Source organism: Hemitrygon akajei, chromosome 3 (assembly GCF_048418815.1).
Source record: "Hemitrygon akajei chromosome 3, sHemAka1.3, whole genome shotgun sequence".
Lineage (NCBI taxonomy): Eukaryota > Metazoa > Chordata > Chondrichthyes > Myliobatiformes > Dasyatidae > Hemitrygon > Hemitrygon akajei.
This window is the reverse complement of record NC_133126.1, coordinates 86,063,199-86,082,256: the sequence shown is the minus strand read 5'-3', so window position 1 is coordinate 86,082,256 and position 19,058 is coordinate 86,063,199. Positions and strand designations below refer to the sequence as shown.

General features: G+C 44.4%; 1 protein-coding gene across 1 annotated transcript in view; it reads left to right on the top strand.

The window, feature by feature from the left end:
- LOC140725173 (bcl-2-modifying factor-like) overlaps nucleotides 1-19,058 on the top strand; it is a 111,983-nt gene that overhangs the window by 33,516 nt on the left and 59,409 nt on the right. Inside the window, exon 2 of the mRNA XM_073040274.1 lies at nucleotides 4,535-4,904. Within this exon, the coding sequence (XP_072896375.1) occupies nucleotides 4,607-4,904 (298 nt within the window). The 5' untranslated portion in view covers nucleotides 4,535-4,606. The remainder of the gene's footprint in view (nucleotides 1-4,534; nucleotides 4,905-19,058) is intronic.

The window sequence follows — 19,058 nt, the reverse complement described above, 5'->3', positions numbered from 1 at the left end:
TGAAATGATTTATATGTATTTTTGTAGGACAAAATATGCTACAGACCTAAACCTAAGCCGCACCATAGGAAGAAAAAAGGTTCTTTAGGAAATCAGAAGGTTTGTGGAACTTTATTATTAGTGTTCTGGTTCATTATGGGCAACCAATCTATCTCATCTTGACATCAGCTGAACTCTTCTGATGGGCAGACAAGAATGAATCTCTGCTTAATGTCAAGTTCCCTTCGCCTGAGGATGGTGATATAATCAGTAGGGCCCACTCAGAGACATGCAGTGCAAACCTTTCTTGTGTCTTCCTCAAAGTTAGTGCGTTTTGGTTTTTTGAATCACAGAAGTATCATCAGCCTCTGGGAGAAGACGGTTAAGACCAAAAGTCCGTAAGATACAGGAGCAGAATTAGGCCATTTGGTCATCGAGTCTGCTCCTCCATTTCATCCAGGCTGATCCATTTTTCTCTCAACCCTAATCTCCTGCTTCCCACCCCCAGATCCTTTCATGCCTTGACCAATCAAAACTCTATCAACCTCTGCCTTAAATATACATAAACACTTGGCCTCCACAGCTGCATCTGGCAACAAATCCCACAGATTTACTACTCTCTGGCTAAGGAAATTCCTCCTTGTTTCTGTTCTAAAAGGACACCCCTCTATTCTGAGGCTGTGTCCTCTGGTCTAAGACACTCCCACCATAGGAAACATCCTCTCCACATCCACTCTATCAAGGCCTTTTACCTTTCTATTAGGTCACCCCTCGTTCTTCTGAATTCTAGTGAAAACAGGCCCAAAGCCATCAAACACACTTCATATAACAAGCCGTTTAATCCTGGAATCATTTTTGTGAGCCTCCTTTGAACCCTCTCCAGTTTCACCACATCCTTTCTAAGATAGGGGGCCCAAAACGATTTATAATACTCTAAGTGAGGCCTCACCAGTGCTTTTAAAGTCTCAACATTACACTCTTGCTTTTATATTCTAGTTAAGGAGGAACTTGGTGCTGATTCCCTGTGGCAGGAAGCAGGAGACTCGTTTGTGGTTCCCTCTGTGGGATGTTTCTCTTTTCCTAAATGGTCACGATTATGGTGTCTATGAGATCTCTTAGCATGTTTTCTCTTCCCAGATGTGGGAGGTGATGCTTTAAGTTTGGCTTTGAGTGGGCCTTACTAATATGAAGGAATTATATATATTTTTACAAAATACAATAAGCTACAGGTGTAAACTCAATTCATTCACGTCCTGAACTATGTCAAACATCGTTTTCAACAGGCTATAACAATATTTGCAGAACTTCATATTAGCAAGAAGATCCTTGTGCATTAAAGGTGATAAGCCAGTCTCATTTCAACGTCAGCTGTACGATCAACAGATAGAAAAACAGCTGCACAAGGACTCCCAACTATTCATAATCTACACTTAGTAGCCACTTTATTAGATACCTTGTTAATATGGCCGCTGAGTGTATGTCCATGGTCTGCTGCTGCTGTAGCCCATTCACTTCGTTTCGATAGATAGTACGTTCTGAAATACTCTTCTGACACCACTGTTGTAATGCATACTTTTACAGTCACCTTCCTGTTACCTTTCTTCTTCCTCCTCTGACCCCTCTCATTAACAAGACTTAACTGCCGCTCTCTGGACTTTATTTTTGCTTTTCACACCATTCTCTGTAAACTCTAGAGGGTGTTGTGCGTGGAAGTCACAAGAGATCAGTAGTTTCTGAGATACTACCAACGGTTCACAGTCACAGTCACTAAGATCACATTCTGATGTTTGGTTTGGACGGAACTGAACCTCTTGACCATGTCTGCATGCTTTTATGCACTGCGTGTCTGATTAACGAGCATGTGTAGCTAACGAAGTGGCCACTGAGATGTATCAATGCTTTAGCTAAATGGACCAGATGTAATATTTTGAAGTTTGCTAATAGCACGGAATTTAAGAATATGAGGAGTGATGAGACTTGAAAAGGATATGGAATGGCTGAGTGACCAGGCGACAATATGGCAGATGTAGAACCATATGGAAACTGTGAGACTGTCCACTTTGGTAGAATAAGCACAAATGCTAAATTGTTTTGTGAGATTGGGAAATACTGATGTTCAGTTGGACATAAGTGCCCTTTTATAGAAATCATTGGAAGTTAACAAGTAGATACAGCAGGTAATTAGAAAGACAACTACAAGGGAAGCTATATGTTAGAGGATTTGAGCACAGAATTATGTGCCTTGCTACAGTTATGTTTAGCGAGTGAGGGTGATGGTATTGCATCTGGACTATTAAGTATTGCATTTGATTTTCTTACCTAAAATAGGATTACCTACTAGAAAAGGAGTGCAGCAAAGATTTACTAGACTGGTCCTGATGATGGTAGGTTTGTCAAATGAGGAGACACCGATCTCTGGTGATAAAAAGGATGCGGGATGACCTTGCCGAAAATGTATATAACTGTCAGACAGACAGAGGAGATCCAGGGTGAAGGATTCTTTGGCTAAGGGGTCTTGAATGTAAGGGAACAATTTCAAGTTAAGGAGTGGGCTATTTAGGCCTAAAAGAGAAGGCCCAGAGGGTGGCAAGTTCCAGCATGGCCTAGTCTTGGCTTGCATTCAAAACAAAGCAGATTTCTGTATGGGAGGGCCATCAGGAGGTGAAGTAAAATAGAACTGAGGTAAGAGATCAGCCGTGATCTTGTTAAATGATGGAGTGAGCTTGGTGGGGTGGGAAGTTCCCTGTTCCTTTTTATTGCAATAAAACTAGAAGATCCTAGCAACCTTGTTCTGAGATAGTACTCTGCAAGTCAGGCAGCATCTGTGGAGACAGAGGCAGGGTTAAAATTTCAGGCTGATGACCTTTCATTGGGCCTAGGAAATGTTAAATTCAGCTACATCTTAAGTTGCATGGAAGAGGGAAAGAGCGTAAAAAAACAAATGGCGGTTTCTGCTAAGCTGGAGACCTAAGGTGATGGAACAATGCAAGAGCTGGTGGTGCTGGCTGCATAGGGTATTGAGGGCTTGGTCATTTCAGCCGATCTGTCTGGAGGAGTGAACAGAATAAAATGAATGAATTCAGATCAGAGAGAGAGAAAAGAAATGCTGGAATGGTGTGAAGTAGAATATTGCATTTACAGGTAACATGCAATAGAAGAGAATTCTGGAAATACTCCGCTGATCAAGTCACATCGGTTGAGAAAGAAACTGAGTTGATTTTATAGGTCAATGATTTTTCATCGGAACTGTGAAAGTAAGATAAGCAAGGCTGATGGAGAGAACTTCCATTTCCAGCTTGCTCTACATCAGTAAACTTCTTTTGTTTCAACCCCTTCCAAACTGATGAAATGTCACCAAACTGTAGTGAACTCCACAGACACTGCCTGACCTATTGAGTATTTCCAACAGCCTCTGCTTTAGTTCATGTAAAACTTTTTGAGTATACTTTTCCAGCTGAAAATTAACTGTGCAGATTGGAGTCGTGTCTGTTTTAAGTCCATGTTAGCTGTTTGCATTTTATTGTCTCTTTCCTGGAATTTGTCTTTTTCAGAAGGTGGGTCTGTCTCTGTGCTCGTGATTTGCATGGCACTTTGTTTGCCTGTCCTTCCAACTCTATCTCCATCTGTGCCACCTGTGGTTCTGTAAACAGAACGACATTTTCTCAATAAAACACAAGGATGTTGTTGTAAATTGCCTGACGTCATTTACAGTAGACTCTCAGTATCTCACCAACGTCTTGCCTCTTCCGTGGTTGTGTTTAGGTTATGTTTTTAGTATGCTGCTGATCTGGAGCAAGCTGAAGGCACTTTTGATGTCTGCTCTGCAAGTTGTTGGTGGCTGTGCATTTGGTGTGGATGTTATTATCTAAGATGGCATTTTCTTATGTAGTACTGCAGGAGTGCTGCGTTTTGTAGTACATCACTGCCCTCCCCAGTATCTGTGAAAGAGCAGACTGTTCTGCTGGAAGGAAAACACAGCGTTTCTCCCCTGCATCCTGAGTGGTAATTGTTTCTCTGCAGCAAGACTCAAGCAGAGGATCTAATTTCTGTTTTGTGGGAACTGTGCACAAAATGACTGCCACGGTTCATAGTTTATGACGGAGATTTTAAGTTTTGTGCAAATGAAAGTGAGTGTGAGGCACTGATAGGGTAGATAGCGATAAACTTCTGTTTTCCCCAGAGCAGAAATTGCCCAAGACTAGAGATTTAAGGTGAGGAACAAAAGAATGGGTTGTGATCTCATTAATTCTCAGTGAAGCAGCCAAAGCTACAAGAGGTCTGACTAAACACATGATATTCCACAGATGCTGGAAGTCGTGGGCAGCACACACGAACACTGGAGGAGCTCTGCATTCTGCTGACTTGAGTCCTTAATCAGCTACCTGATGCTGCTCGATGCCCTGCGTTCCTCGGGCACCTTGTGTAAGGACTGACTAGCCTTGGCAACTCGCTCAGCAGACCTTCCGCAATGGGAAACCCAAAGTCAGCAAGATGCAGGCTCAGCCAGGATGCTTTTACCCTGTTGCTTTAACCAGTCTTTTCATTCTGATCTTAGGTACCATCCTCTGCTTCCATTTCCGAGAGAGCTTCTCCCAGAGGGTAAACTGTAAGGCTAGGGTTGAATGACATGGATCTGTGCGACGCGGAGGAACTTGACACTGACGATGAGGTGTTCGACCATGACCTGATGCCTCCCGACAGTGGGTACAGCGAGGCCAGAGGGAACTGTCCGCCCAGCTGGAACGCAGCCCGCCCCCGGCTGTTATCACCCGGTGCACAAACCTACGGATCGCCGTATGCCCACAGGGAACAGTGCGACAGGGGCACCCAAACATCCGGCTCCACTCCGCCGTCCCTGCACCCGGAGTTACCTAACCCCATGTTGCCCAGTGGAGTTGGAAGTGAGCCGCAGAGACTGTTCTATGGTAATCTTTTTTTTTGCTTTCCATTGACATTTCACTTGTTTACTTGGACACACAATGTTCTATTTTTTAATAGTGCAAGAGCGTACTTTTGCTTCAAGATTATTATCTCTGCACTGAGCAGCATGGTCAAGCAGCCCTTTCTCATTCAGGACTTGTTTTAAAATCGAATGCAAGGAAGACATTCAGCTGATCTCTTTGTCTCTCTTGTTTGTGCTAACTGGCTTGCTCGATCTCTGCTCATCTCGTTGTCTCTCTATTCAACCACTTTCTTCTCCCCTTGGCTTCCTTTTCCAGCTCTCCCTCCCCATCTCCGCTCTGCCTGTCGTTTCTCTTTCTTCACCTGTGTAGTGACGACTTGAAAATGAACTCAAATTCGCCAGGGGGCTCAGTGAGGGAGTATGACACTCTTTCAGCTAACTGAGTTCCAACTCGATAAAGTACGTTTAATCTTTTACTACAAACCAGCTATAAAATCATTCGATTCTTCGGTTATTCACGTAAAACAAAGACGAGCGAGATGACTGTAATTGGATCAAATTCAAACAAAGATGAGTAGCCAACAAAAAATATGCACTCTCTACTTCTCCCCCCCCCCCCGCTTTGTATGGCTCCAAGGCGGCAAACAGGTGACTATATTCACTTATTTCTGATAAAGCCACGAGACAGATAACCTTAATCCAGAGTGAGGACGTGCAACACAAGTACAATACAGACAGGCAACAGATACTTGGTTTCTACAGCCTCCATGTCTCATTTCGGCCTTCTGTGTTCTCAGCCTTCCCTTTCCACTCTTCCCTACCTCTCCTTCATGCCTCACTCTTTTTTCCCTCCTAACTTTATTTACTTTTCTCTGCTGTTCCTTTTTTTGTCTTCCCCTGTTTTCTCTTCAAGCTTTGTAAGTGTTGTTGGAGCTACACTTATCGAGGCGAGTAGAGAGTGCTCCATCACGCTCCTGAATCATGCCTCATGGATGGTGAAAAGGTTTCAGGACGTCAGCAGGTGAGTCATTCACCATAAGATATCTCAGTATATACAGTGCCTATAAAAAGTATTCAACCCCTTTTGGAAGTTTTCATGTTTTATTGTTTTACAACAATATTGAAGACAAGTGTGTCTCTTCAGGCCCCTGTACCTTCTCCCTGATGGTAGCAATGAGAAGAGGGCATGACCTGGGTGATAAAGGTACTAAATGATGAATGCCACAGTTTGAGGCATTGCCTTTTGAAGGTGTCCTCTGGGGAGGCTATTGTCTGTGATGGAGCTGGCTGAGTTTGCAACCTTCTGCAGGTTTGCTGATCCTGTGCAGTGGCCCCTCCGTACCAGGTGGTGACACGGCCAGTGAAAATGCTCTCCACGGTGTATCTGTAGAATCAGATAACTTTGGTGTCATACCAAATTTCCTCAAACTCCTAATGAAACATAGCCATTTTTGTCCCCCCTTTGTGATTGCATCAATATGTTGTGCCCAGGATCTATCTTCAGGGATGTTGACCCCCAGGACATTGAAACTGCTCACCCTTTCCTCTGCTGATCCCTCGATGAGGACTTGTGTGTGTTCCCTCGACTGAAGTCTACAGTCAGTTCCTTGGTTTCCCTGACTTTGAGTGCAAGGTGGCTGTTGCGACATCACTCAACCAGATGATCTATCTCACTCCTGTATGCCTCCACGTCATCATTTGAGATTCTGCCATTTGTGTCATTGACAAATTTATAGGTGATGTTTGAGCTGTGCCTAGCCGCACAGTCACGGGTAAAGAGAGAGCAGAACAGTGGGAAAAGCACACATCCTACAGAAGTGCAATGGTGTTGATTGTCAGCGGGGAGGAGATGTTATTTCTAACCTGCACTGACTGGTTTCCTAATGATGAAGGCAAGGATCCAGTTGCAGATGGAGGTACAGAGGCCCAGATTTTGAAGCTTGTTGATTAGTTTTGAGGGCATGATGGTGTTGAACACTGAAGTGTAATCAATGCACAGAAGCATGATGTCCAAATAGTCCAAGGCCAAGTAGAGCAGTGGGATTGTATCCTCTTTAGACATATTGTGGTGATAGGTAAATTACAGCAGGTCCAGGTCCTTGCTTAGGCTGTCATAAGGGGACAGGAGGCTGGACCCAAGCACAGGACACAGGCACTGAAGTACTAGGGGCAGGACAGGAACAACTAAACAATAGACAAGTGATGCACCATCAATAACTCTCAGAGACAGGAGGCGAACGATAGGCTTTTATTAGCATCAAAACAGAGCACAACATCTCAGAGACTGAGGGAGGGGAGCAGTGCCTCCATTCGCCTTTATATAGGGGTCTGTGGGGGGAGGCACAGGAGCAGTCAGCAGAGGGGCATGTCCAGACAGGTATACATAGTTTACCACAACAAGATGTGGTGACTGTGGTGTGCATGAGGGACGTGACATTCAAGGTGATTCTGGGGTTCCGGGAGAGTTTTAGAGTTCAGACAGGCAAGGCAGGATCCCAGAGTTCAGGCAGGCAAGGCAGGATCCCAGAGTTCAGGCAAGGAGGATCCCAGAGTTCAGGCAGGCAAGGAGGAACACAGAGTTCAGGCAGGCAAGGAGGATCCCAGAGTTCAGGCAGGCAAGGAGGATCCCAGAGTTCAGGCAGGCAAGGCAGGATCCTGGAGTTCAGGCAAGGTCTAGGAGTTCACTGGGCAGGGCCTAGACCTCCCAGGCAGGAACACAGGGGCCTGAGCAGGTCACAGAGCACCTGGATAGGTTGCAGGGCACAACCCATCAGCAGCAAGGGGTGGAAAGGGGCAGAGATCCCCACCAGGCAACAGCAGTGCAGCCAGGCTTGCCTGACAGAGGCAAGGGATAGGAAGGGAACTAGGTCCAGGGTGACTGCCACACTTATTCAAAGAACTCATCTTTAACAAGGGGAACTCCAAGCCAGTGCAACCAGATAGGCCAGACAACACACACCTCCAACTCCACACAGTCCCAAAGCCCCCTATATACACTGCCAGCCGATGGGCATCAGGTGCGCTTCCTTGAGCCCCAACAAGCCACGATGATCCACAGGTGTGGCTAATTGGGCTCAAGGGTGAAAGGAGGGACGGCTACAAGACCCGGAGTCTGGAGTCCTCGGATCAGATCAAGACCCGGAATGCGGGTTCCGGACCGGGCCATAACATAGGCAGGAGTTGATTCTGGCCATGACCAGCCTCACAAAGTACTTAATCACAGTAGATGTGAGAACAACTTGGCGAAAGTCATCGAGGCAGCTCACCCTGCTCTTCTTGGGCACTGGTATGATTAATGCCCTTTTTGAAGCAGGTGGAACCTCTGACTACAGCAGTGATGGATTGAAGATGTCGGTAAACACTTCAGAACATACTTCAAGAGGGTGAACCCTCACAGGCAGTCAGGCCCAGATGGTGTACCTGTTCTGGCTCTGAAAACCTGGCCCGCAGTTGGTTGGCACAGGTTTTTAGAGCCCGAACAGGTACAACTATGCATCTGACGGCCTGTGAGGGTTCAGCCTCTTGACGTATGTTCCGAGACAGAGGGTTAGCAGATGTTGCAGGGATTCACACAAGTGTAGTGTTATTCTCCCTTTGCAAGTGTTCATGAAATGGGAAGGGGGGGGGGGGGGAGAGGGATGCAAAACAAAGGACAAGGTGTGGGGCAGTTAGTTAAGCCTTCAGAAGAGTGCATCATCATCATTTTCATTTCCAGCATTTGTTGTTTAATGACTTAGGTCTTGTAACAATCTAAACTCAGCTTTCTTTCCCAGCGTGGTAAATAGGCAGAGCCAGATGAAACACTTAAGACTGACCGGGATGGATCATGTCAAGCAAGGGATCAGGGACTGGTTAAGAAGAAGATGAGGGATAATTCAACTGAATCTTTGTGTGGTCTTCCTGGGCTTATTTGGAAAGCTTCTTGTTTCTGTATCTTTAACTGCATTAAGAGCTTGTCATTAGAGTTCAGCAGGCACGGATAGTTTATTTCCAGGGATATTTCAGTTCAGCCCCCACCACATTGTGTGGTACTAAAACACTGGAGAAGAAGGTAGCTTCTTTTTTTTTAACGTACAAAGAAGTAAGTGATAAGCTATCTGGAAATACAGTGCCTATAAAAAGTATTCACTCCGCACCCTCCCTTGGAATTTTTCATGTTTTATTGTTTTACAACATTGAATCACAGTGGATTTAATTTGGCTTTTTTGACACTAATCAACGGAAAAGAGCCTTTCGTGTCAAAGTGAAAGCAACTTTCTACAAATTGGTCTAAATTTATTACAATTATTAAACACAAAATAATTGATTGCATAATTACTCACCCCCTTCAAGTCAGTATTTAGCAGATGCACTTTTGGCAGCAATTACAGTCTTGAGTCTGTGTGGATAGGTCTCTATCAGCTTTGACATCTGGGCACTGCAATTTTTCTCCATTCATCTTTACAAAACTGCTCAAGCTCTTTCAGATTGTATGGGGATCATGAGTGAACAGCCCTTTCTTTTCAAGTCCAGCCACAAATTCTCAATTGGATTGAGGTCTAGACTGTGACTTGGCCACTCCAGGACATCAACTTTGTTGTTTTTAAGCTATTCCTGTGTAGCTTTGGCTTTATGCTTGGGGGCATTGTCTTGCTGGAAAACAAATCTTCTCCCAAGTTACAGTTCTCTTGCAGACTGCATTAGGTTTTCCTCCAGGATTTCCCTGTATTTTGCTGCATTCATTTTACCCTCTGCCTTCACAAACCTTCCAGGGCCTGCTGCAGTGAAGCATTCCCCCCCCCCCCCCCCCCCATGATGCAGCCACCACCAAGCTTCACGGTAGGGATATTGTGTTTTTGATGATGTGCGGTGTTTGGTTTACACCAAACACAGCGTTTAGTCTGATGGCCAAAAAGCTCAATTTTGGTTTCATCAGACCACAGAACCTTCTTTCAGCTGACTTCAGAGTCTCCCACTTGACTTCCAGCAAACCCTGGCCAAGATCTGAACTGAGTGTTTCTTCAACAGTGGCTTTCTTTTACCCACTCTCCCATAAAGCTGCGACTGGCGTAGCACCCAGGCAATAGTAATGAAGCTTCTCAGCCACTGAAGCTTGTAACTCCTCCAGAGCTGTTATTGGTCTCTTGGTGGCCTCCCTCACTAGTCCCCTTCTTGCACGGTCACTCAGTTTTTGAGGACGGCCTACTCTAGGCAGATTTACAGCTGTGCCATATTCTTTCCATTTCTTGATGATTGACTTAACTGTACTCCAAGGGATATTTTGTATTTTTCTTGTATCCATCTCCTGACTTGTGCTTTTCAATAACCTTTTTGCTGCGTTACTTGGAGTGTTCTTTTGTCTTCGTGGTGCAGTTTTGCCAGGGTACTGACTTGCCAGCAGTTGGACCTTCCAGATACAGGTGTATTTTTACTATAATCAATTGAAACACCTTGACTGCACACAGGTCTCCAAAAACAGAGCTCCATTTAAATAATCATGTGACTTCTAAACCCAATTCTGGCTGCATCAGTGATGATTTGGTGTGTCATGTTAAAGGTGGGGGGGGGTGAATACTTATGCAATCAATTTTTTCATGTTTTCTATTTTTAATTGATTTGGATCACTTTGTAGCGATCTTTTCACTTTTACATGAAAGAGTCTTTTTCTGTTGATCGGTGACAAAAAAAAACAATTTAAATCCACTGTGATTCAATGTTGTAAAACAATAAAACGTGATAACTTCCAAGGGAGCTGAATACTTTTTATAGACACTATTTTGAATATGAGTTTGTAAAAAAAAAATTGCACAAGTATTGCTGCATTTGTGAAGTCCGTGTGTGTGTGTGTGTGTGTGTGTGTGTGTGTGTGCATGTGCAATTGTGTACATGTACTATTCATGCGTGTGTGTGCACACGTGTGCACGCCTGTACATGAAGTGTATCAACTTGCTGAGACGAATGCTGCCTTTGTCCTCCAGCTTCACTCCCCATGGCTAGTAGTAAAGGTTAGATGCTTGGAAACGAGCCTTTAATCTTCAGGAGCTCAGGAGCTGAGGTTAATCTTTGAACTAAATTTAAAGGCTACTGCCTGAGATTCTGCGCAGAATGCAGTCACGCTCATCTGTTGTATTATCTGCCAAGAACTTTGGGGGAGATTCATCTGTCACCCTGTTCCTAACTCTTATACTTTTTTGAGCTTTTTCCCCCAGTTCAGTTTTGAGTCTTTGTATTGATTGGAGTTTGCTGAACCTCCCATCTAACCTCGCTGGACAGCAGAGATCAATTCCCTTGGGTACTAGGGGCTCCAATAGTGCATCGCATGAAATTGAAAAGGGGCTCTACCCCTGGGAAAGGCAGCAGGCAAAATTGTGCACAGTGAGATCTCACAAAGTAATGATGACCTGTTCCAATGAGGTTAGTTGAATGACATTTACCAGAATACCACAGTTTAGCAGGGAAATAGTCTGTGGTGTTCTAGTAAATGTCACCTTATCCAAAAGAGGTAGAAAGGCTTCATTTTGGTGCCTTAACCAAAAGATGGTATCAATGATGATTTTAGTTTTACCATCGCAATCCCTTATCCTACTGTTTCTCATGCCCTGGCTTCTCCTGTGATGATCTGTCTGCCCCCAATTAAATCCACTGCCTCTCTCCCATCTTTTCCTATCTCAAAACGGCCCACAGAAATCCCTTTTCCTAAGAATGGTTCCACTCTTCAGCTTCTTATTTCCCCCACAATTGTGACATAATTTTACAAAATCTCCTCCCTCCTTTGAATGCCCTGCTGATGCCCCAGGCACTCTTTAGAGCCTGTGTCTGTGTTGGAAGAGTCATCCTATTGCATCCCTTTCTTTATCTTAACGTCATTCCTTCCTTTTAACCCCCACAATTAATTGCTCGGCCTCTCATAATAACCCATGCACCATTTTCCTTAACCCTTCCTTGCCTGTCTCCCAACACTAATGTATCACTGAGTGTTTAACTCAACACTACATTCCAATGTAACCCAAGCAACAGTTGTATTTTCTTAACTCTGAAATTATGTACCGTAGATTCCGGACTACAGAGCGCACCTGATTAAAAGCCGCTGGCTCTAATTTTAGAAATAAAATCAATTTTTTACTTGTAAAGTCCGCACCGGATTTTAGGCCGCACCGGATTTTCGGCCGCAGGTGTCCCACGCTGTGAGATATTTACACAGAAAGATATTACACGTGAGGATTTTTTAACTTTTAATTAAATCCATATGGTAACAAAAACAAATACATATTGCAAATGTTTTTTTTCGAACCGTGCCCGTAACGCGGCTACTTTTAAATATACGTTGCGTATACTTCTTTACTGAACAACATTCCAATATCTCCTAACGACTGGTAAAAAATATATATATTGCAGCCTACCAGGAAAAGTTATTGATCGCCTTTAACTTAAAAGCAGCGTTTTGGCTCCGCCGCTCCCCCCCCTCCTTTCCGTTTATCGCAAACTGGTATCCCACAAGACGCGGCGAAACCGGGTGTGACGTCATAGCATCCCGCGATGTAGTACAGAAAACAAATATAGTTAAAACTCTTCTAACTTTAACTAGAAAATGAATTACTAAGCGAAAATATTATAAACTAAATAACTGCCATAAAGGCAGCACAATGCTTTTCTTCGAGTGTTTTCCATGTTGATGAGGGTGAGTACAAATGACTGATTTACAATAATTTAATTGTGAAAGTGCGCTTGATTTATCGTACAATTTCATTGGACCTCTGTGAACTACTCATCAATTTTATTGGTCTACTGTTACGAGGCAAAATGTTTACGAGGCGGCATGAAAAAAAATAATGCATTAGCCGCACCGTATTAAAGGCCGCAACGTTCAAAGCAGTTCAAAATGTGGGAAAAAAGTAGCGGCTTAAAATCCGGAATCTACGGTACCTTGTGACAGACTGTAGCTTTCTGTGTATCCTTTTTGATCCCCTTTGGACTTTTAGCTATCACAGTAAATCTTAGATCCCCCACTTCATCTGTATGTCATTAGTTGACATTCCACTCGCCATGCTGACACTATTTGGCACTACTTATTTGTTTATGCAACTTATAGCGATTTTATGACTTTGCGCAGTACTGCTGCTGCAAAAGAACAACATTTCACATAGTGACTGTGATTGATGCCTGTGAATCTGCTGGGGTTGCCTGTTGTGTCCAGTGCTCCCGAAGGGGCCTTCTCTACATTGGCAAGACCCGTCATAAAATGGGGAACCACTTCGTCAAGCACCTCCACTCCATCCGCCACAAATGGTTCTTCCCGGTGGCCAAACGTTTTAATTCCTATTTTCATTCACGTTCCAACGTGTCGATCCATGGCCTTCTCTTGTGCCAAAGTGAGGAGCCCACCTTCAGGGTGCAGGAGCGACACCTTATATTCCTTCCGGGTACCCTCCAACGTGATGGTATGAATATTGATTTTTCCTTCTGGTGAACAAATCCCTCCCATCTCTCTATGTTTTGTGGTATTACATATACCATGCACTCAGTGGCCACTTGATTAGGTACACCAGCTCATTGATGCAAATATCCATTCAGCCGATCATGTGCCAGCAACTCAATACATGGTCAGTTGTTCAGGCGAAACTTCAGAATGGGGAAGAGATGTGACCTAAGTGACTTTGACCGTGGAATGATTGTCGGTGCCAGTCGGGGGTGGTTCAGGTATCTCAGAAACTGCTGATCTCCTGGGATTTTCACACACAAGTCTCCATGGAGTTCGCAAAGAATGGTGCAAAAAACGAAATAACATCCAGCGAGCTGCAGAGTGAAAATGACTTGTTAATGAGAGAGGTCAGAGGAGAACGGCCAGACTGGTTCAAGTGACAGGAAGGCTGACAGGAAACCACACTTTACAACAGTGGTGTACAGAAAAGCATCTCTGAACAGACAACGTGTTGATCCTTGAGGCGGATTTGCTATAACAGCAGAAGGCCATGAACATACACTTGGTGGCCACTTTACGAGGTCCAGGAGGCACCTGATAAACTGACCACTGAGTGTGGATCAATTGCAGATAGAAATGGAGAAATGGCAGATGGAGTTTAATCTGGGCAAGCATGAGGCTTTGTGTTTTGGGAGATTAAACGTAAAGGGACAGTTCTAAATTAATGGTAGGATCGTTAATAGTGTTGTTGAACAGAGGGATCTTGTGGTCCAAGTTGGTAGCACCCTGGAAGTGGCAACATAAGCTGATGGTAAAGAAGGCATATGGCATGCTTGTCTTCATTAGTGAGCATACTAGCTCATGAGGCAGATTTATAGAATACTGCATTCAGTTGTGGTTGACCCATGGTCAGAAGGATGTGAAGGTTCTGAAGAGGATACAGAAGAGATTTACCATGATACTTCCTGGATTAAAGAGTGATTTATTGAACTGTTTAGAATGATTAAAGTTGTTGATAGAATAAACAGAGGAAATCATTCCCTTGTGAACATAATGTTATTGCCTGAACCAACCCCTGCAGTTGGGATGTGGGAAGCAGATCCTTGCAGAAAGTATCATGAAAGATGGAGTGCCTTCATCCCAGATTTGATGCCGGCAGTCAGCAGAAAATCTCAGAACTGAAGGAGGTAGGTTTTTGCTGCATTGGATTATCAAAGGACATGGAACTCATGCTGAAGCAGATCAGCTGGGATTAGGCGGAGGTAGATTTTTGTCATGGAAAATTTGAACTTCAGTCATGGAGCAGTCATGGTGTGTATCACAAAAGCATGGAAAAATAACATTGCAGTAAGTGGTGCATTAACACACACAAGAAATATAAATACAAACACTGAACTAAACTTAGGAACTGCCTTGAAAAAAGAGATTTAAAAATGTTGAACATTTCCCTGTCTTTGAAAATAAAGCGAACAAGGTAAAATGAAATTGCTATGCTGTTCTGTAGAAGTCCACTTTTTGTTGTTTCATGCTTTATTCTGGTGCAAGATGTTGTATGTTGGGAGCTCTGGTGGCCTAATGGAACGGAAAGCCTTGTCATAGGGAATGAGTGGTCTTTTAGTATTAACATATTTCCAAATGGTAGCTGCAGCAGGTGTTGAAACCTTTTGATTCCACCTTCTTCCAAATCTAGTGAGCACGGCTGCATTTTTGTGTAACTCTCCATTATGCAACAAGCACAGTGTTCACTTTATGGGCCTTTTTTCAAACAAAGGAGCGCGCAGCCTCGGCCAATAGTATGAATGATGCTCCCAAGTATAATAGATCTAAGTTTGCTAATGATGCAAAGCTGTGCAGTGGAATGGATTGTGAAGAGGCTGCAGAAGGGCGTATGGCCAGGATAAGGGGACAAACAAGGAGTAGAAGATAGGAAAGAAAATATGGACATTTGTGAGCTTATTCGTAATGTGGCGGAAAGTAGGAAGATTGATGTATTTTAAGTAACGAGAGACTAAAATGAGTTGGTGTTCAGAAGAACTGACTATTCAAATTATTAAAAGTTAATGTGAAGGTACTGCATGAAATTAAAATAGTAAATGGAATATGTTGTAATGTGAGCATTATTAAAAGTAAGTTAATACTAATCGGGAAGCTGTTGGTAGCAAGAGGTGGGATCCGGGGTTGGCGGGGTCTTTACTTCTGTTCCTTTTACTCCCAGTATGCATTGTATATCGTTCCTCCACCCATGCTGCACGAGGTACCTGGAAGCCTCTGTATTGTAAATATCATTTGCCGTCCCAGATAAAGATGCTGTTTTGGCCATCAAATTGTCGAATGGTCTTTTTGTAAAGTAGAAGTTACCACATATTTTTGGCGATGAGGTAAACTGGTTTTGTGGACGGGTTGGCCCTGTTTTCATTCACGAACTGTGAGCGGGCAAGGAGCATCGTGTTCGGATGGCTACGTTCGGTACAGTGTGTGTTCGACAAGCAAATCGAGAAGTGGCCGGAGTATGAGGAAAGGTTAGGCCATTTTTTCTGTGCTAATGGAATTACTGAGGAGGCTAAGAAGCGCTCTATTGTCCTTAGTGTGTGTGGGGCAAGGACTTACAAGCTGATACGGAACTTAGCTACACTGCAGAAGCCGGGAGAACTTCCATACGACGAACTGGTCAAGCTCGTGGGGAACCACCACAATCCGAAGCCTTCAGTGATAGTTCAACGGTTCAAGTTTCATAGCCATGTCCGGAAGCCAGGTCAGTCTGTGGGCGGTTTTGTGGCTGAACTTCGACAGCTGTCGGAGCATAGCGATTTCAGAGCCGTGTTGGATGACATGCTCCGGGACAGATTAGTATGCGGCATTAATAATGTTGCTGTACAACGCCGCTTGTTGGGGGAAACCCCACAGTTGACTTTCAAGAAAGCCCTAGAGATTGCCCAAGGCATGGAAATGGCTGCTGATAATGCCAAGGATATACAGAAAGGATATGGGGGTCGGAGTCGACGGCAGTGCTCCAAGTCAGGAGGGAGACTGGTAAACAGGCAAAGCGGGTGAAATGTTTTCGGTGTGGAGGAACGCACCATGCAAATGTTTGTAAGTTCAAAGATACTGCCTGCCATGCTTGTAGCAAGAAGGGACATTTAGCTAAAAAGTGCAGGAGCATAAAGGGTGAGGTTAAGCCTGGGCAGGGGAAAGCTCAACAGACTCAGGCAGCCACACACCACCTAGGAGAAGCAGACGAAGAGGCAGCGTGTGCCTACAACATGTTTGGGGTGGAAATGGATGAGGGACCACCTGAACCATATTATGCCACAGTCACTGTCAAGGGAAAGGGCATTAAGTTCGAGGTTGATTCTGCATCGGTCATTAGTGAAGAGACCTACAGGAGGATCCAACCTGCCTCCCATCAGACCATCTAAGCTCCAACTCAAGACCTATATGGGGCTGCCCATACCTCACTTAGGGGTGTTATATGTGGATATTTCGGCCGGGGTCCAGAAGGCTGAAGCCAGGCAGGTGACAGCTAAGGGCAATGGGCCGCGATTGGCTTCGCGAAATCCGGCTCAACAGGCATGAATTTAAATATGCACACATGACGGAAGAGCATGAGGTGCAGCGTGCAGATGAAGTCGCCGATGGCAATGTGAGTGACAGACATAGTCCGGACACATTTGAGAGTGAGCTCACAGCGCAGCTTGCGGCTCTTCAGCCTATTACAGGAGCAATTGATGTCACCCCCCTCGGCACTGAAAGCCAGCACGCCACTTCTAGTACGGTGAAGCAGTGACCCAGCTCTTGTACCACCTGCATAGTTACAGCAAGTTGCATCTCAGCCTGATGATTCCGCTAACAGGAACCTGCATGTGAAGCCAGTCGTAACAGTAGCAAACGGGGCACCCGCAGACGATGTAAGAACAGAGCCTCCAGGACCACCAGACAAGCATTCAGAAAGCACTCTAAGTGATTTGACAAAGAAAGTAGAATTTTCTGGAGGCGGTGGCCCCCTGGGAATCCATGTGGTGCCTTTTAACTCTACGCTGAGTGGAAGATTCCTTGGCCTGAGTATTCGTGGTATTGAAGAGAACAGCCATTCAAGAAAAGAGAACCTGCTCCAGGAGAATGAATGTATCATCAAAATCAATGACTGTGATTTAACAGACAAGACCTTTGTTCAAGCACAAGAGGTTTTTTGAAACACATTGCGATTTCCTACTGTTGAACTCCAGATAGTTCCAAGTTATAACAAGGAATTCGATGAAAAATTTGCAATTGGGTCTATTCTGAGCCACAGTCGTGATGGTGGTTCAAAAACCAAAGTTCCTTCTTCAGTGCGTCCCAAGCTAGGTGACAAACCTGCAGATGCCATTTATCCCAATAATGCTGAGAATAGCTTGCCACCGATCTCAAAGAAGCTCAGTCATACTAAACAGTTAAGGAGCAATGACCACTTAATGCATACCAGGAAAGCATGTCTACCAGTGACTTTGCTAGAGGGAGAGACACTGGCAGAGGGGGCAGAGTCCCCTGAAGAGGATGGACATTCTCACGCGGACACACAGACCCCTCTCGTGTCCCCAACAGTAGATCCACCCAAAACATCCTCACCAGCGGTGCCTGCTGGGTCACCGGGAGTAGTGCGTAGATCGCAGCGCCCTCGCAAACCTCCTGACAGACTGAATCTTTGATTGGATAGTTTCTTTTGTTGCTAGATTGAATGTTGAATTTGCCATGTTTTCTTTTAGGTGTTTTTGTATTGGTAACCTGTTACTAATGATACCACTGTTTCTATTTCCCAGTTCTTCTATATTTGGGGAATGTTGGATTTTAAAGGGGGAGAAGTATTGTAATGTGAGTATTATTAAAAGTAAGTTAATACTAATCGGGAAGCTGTTGGTAGCAAGAGGCGGGATCCGGGGTTGGCGGGGTCTTTACTTCCGCTCTTTTTACTCCCGGTATGCATTGTATATCGTTCCTCCACCCATGCCGCACGAGGTACCTGGAAGCCTCTGTATTGTAAATATCATTTGCCGTCCCAGATAAAGATGCCCTTTTGGCCATCAAATTGTCGAGTGGTCTTTTTATAAAGTAGAAGTTACCACAGAATATACTTTAGCATTTAATATAAGAAGGTTTGAATACAGGAGTAAAGACATCTTACTGCAATTATATTGGGACTGCATCTGGATCTGCATCTTTGCTTCAGTATTCACAAGTGAAAAGGATCTTGATCAGGTTGAGGTCAAAATAGAGCAGGCCTGTGTGCTGGACAACGTGGAGATTAAGGAAGAAGAAGTGCTGGATCTTCTTAAAAACATTAAGATTGATAAATCCCCTGGGGTGGATATGATACACCGCAGGTTGTTGTGGGAATTGAGAGAAGAATCGCTGATTCTCTGGAATTGAGAGAAGAGATTAGCTATGATCTTTGAATCCTCTTTGGCTACAGGGGAAGTGCCGGAGGACTAGAGAATGGCAAATGTAGTTCCCTTGTTTAAAAAAGGTAATAGGGAGAAACCTGGGAACTATAGACCAGTGAGTCTTACGTTGGTGGTCTGCAAACTACTGGAAAGGATTCTTAAGGATAGGATCTATGAGCATTTGGAGAAGTACAGTCTACTCATGGATAGTCAACATGGCTTTGTGAAGGGAAGATCGTGCCTCACGAGCCTGATTGAGTTTTCTGAAGAGGTAACAAAAGAAATTGATGAGGGTAGGGCAGTGGATGTGGTCTACATGGACTTTAGCAAGGCATTTGACAAGGTCCCTCATGAGAGACTCATC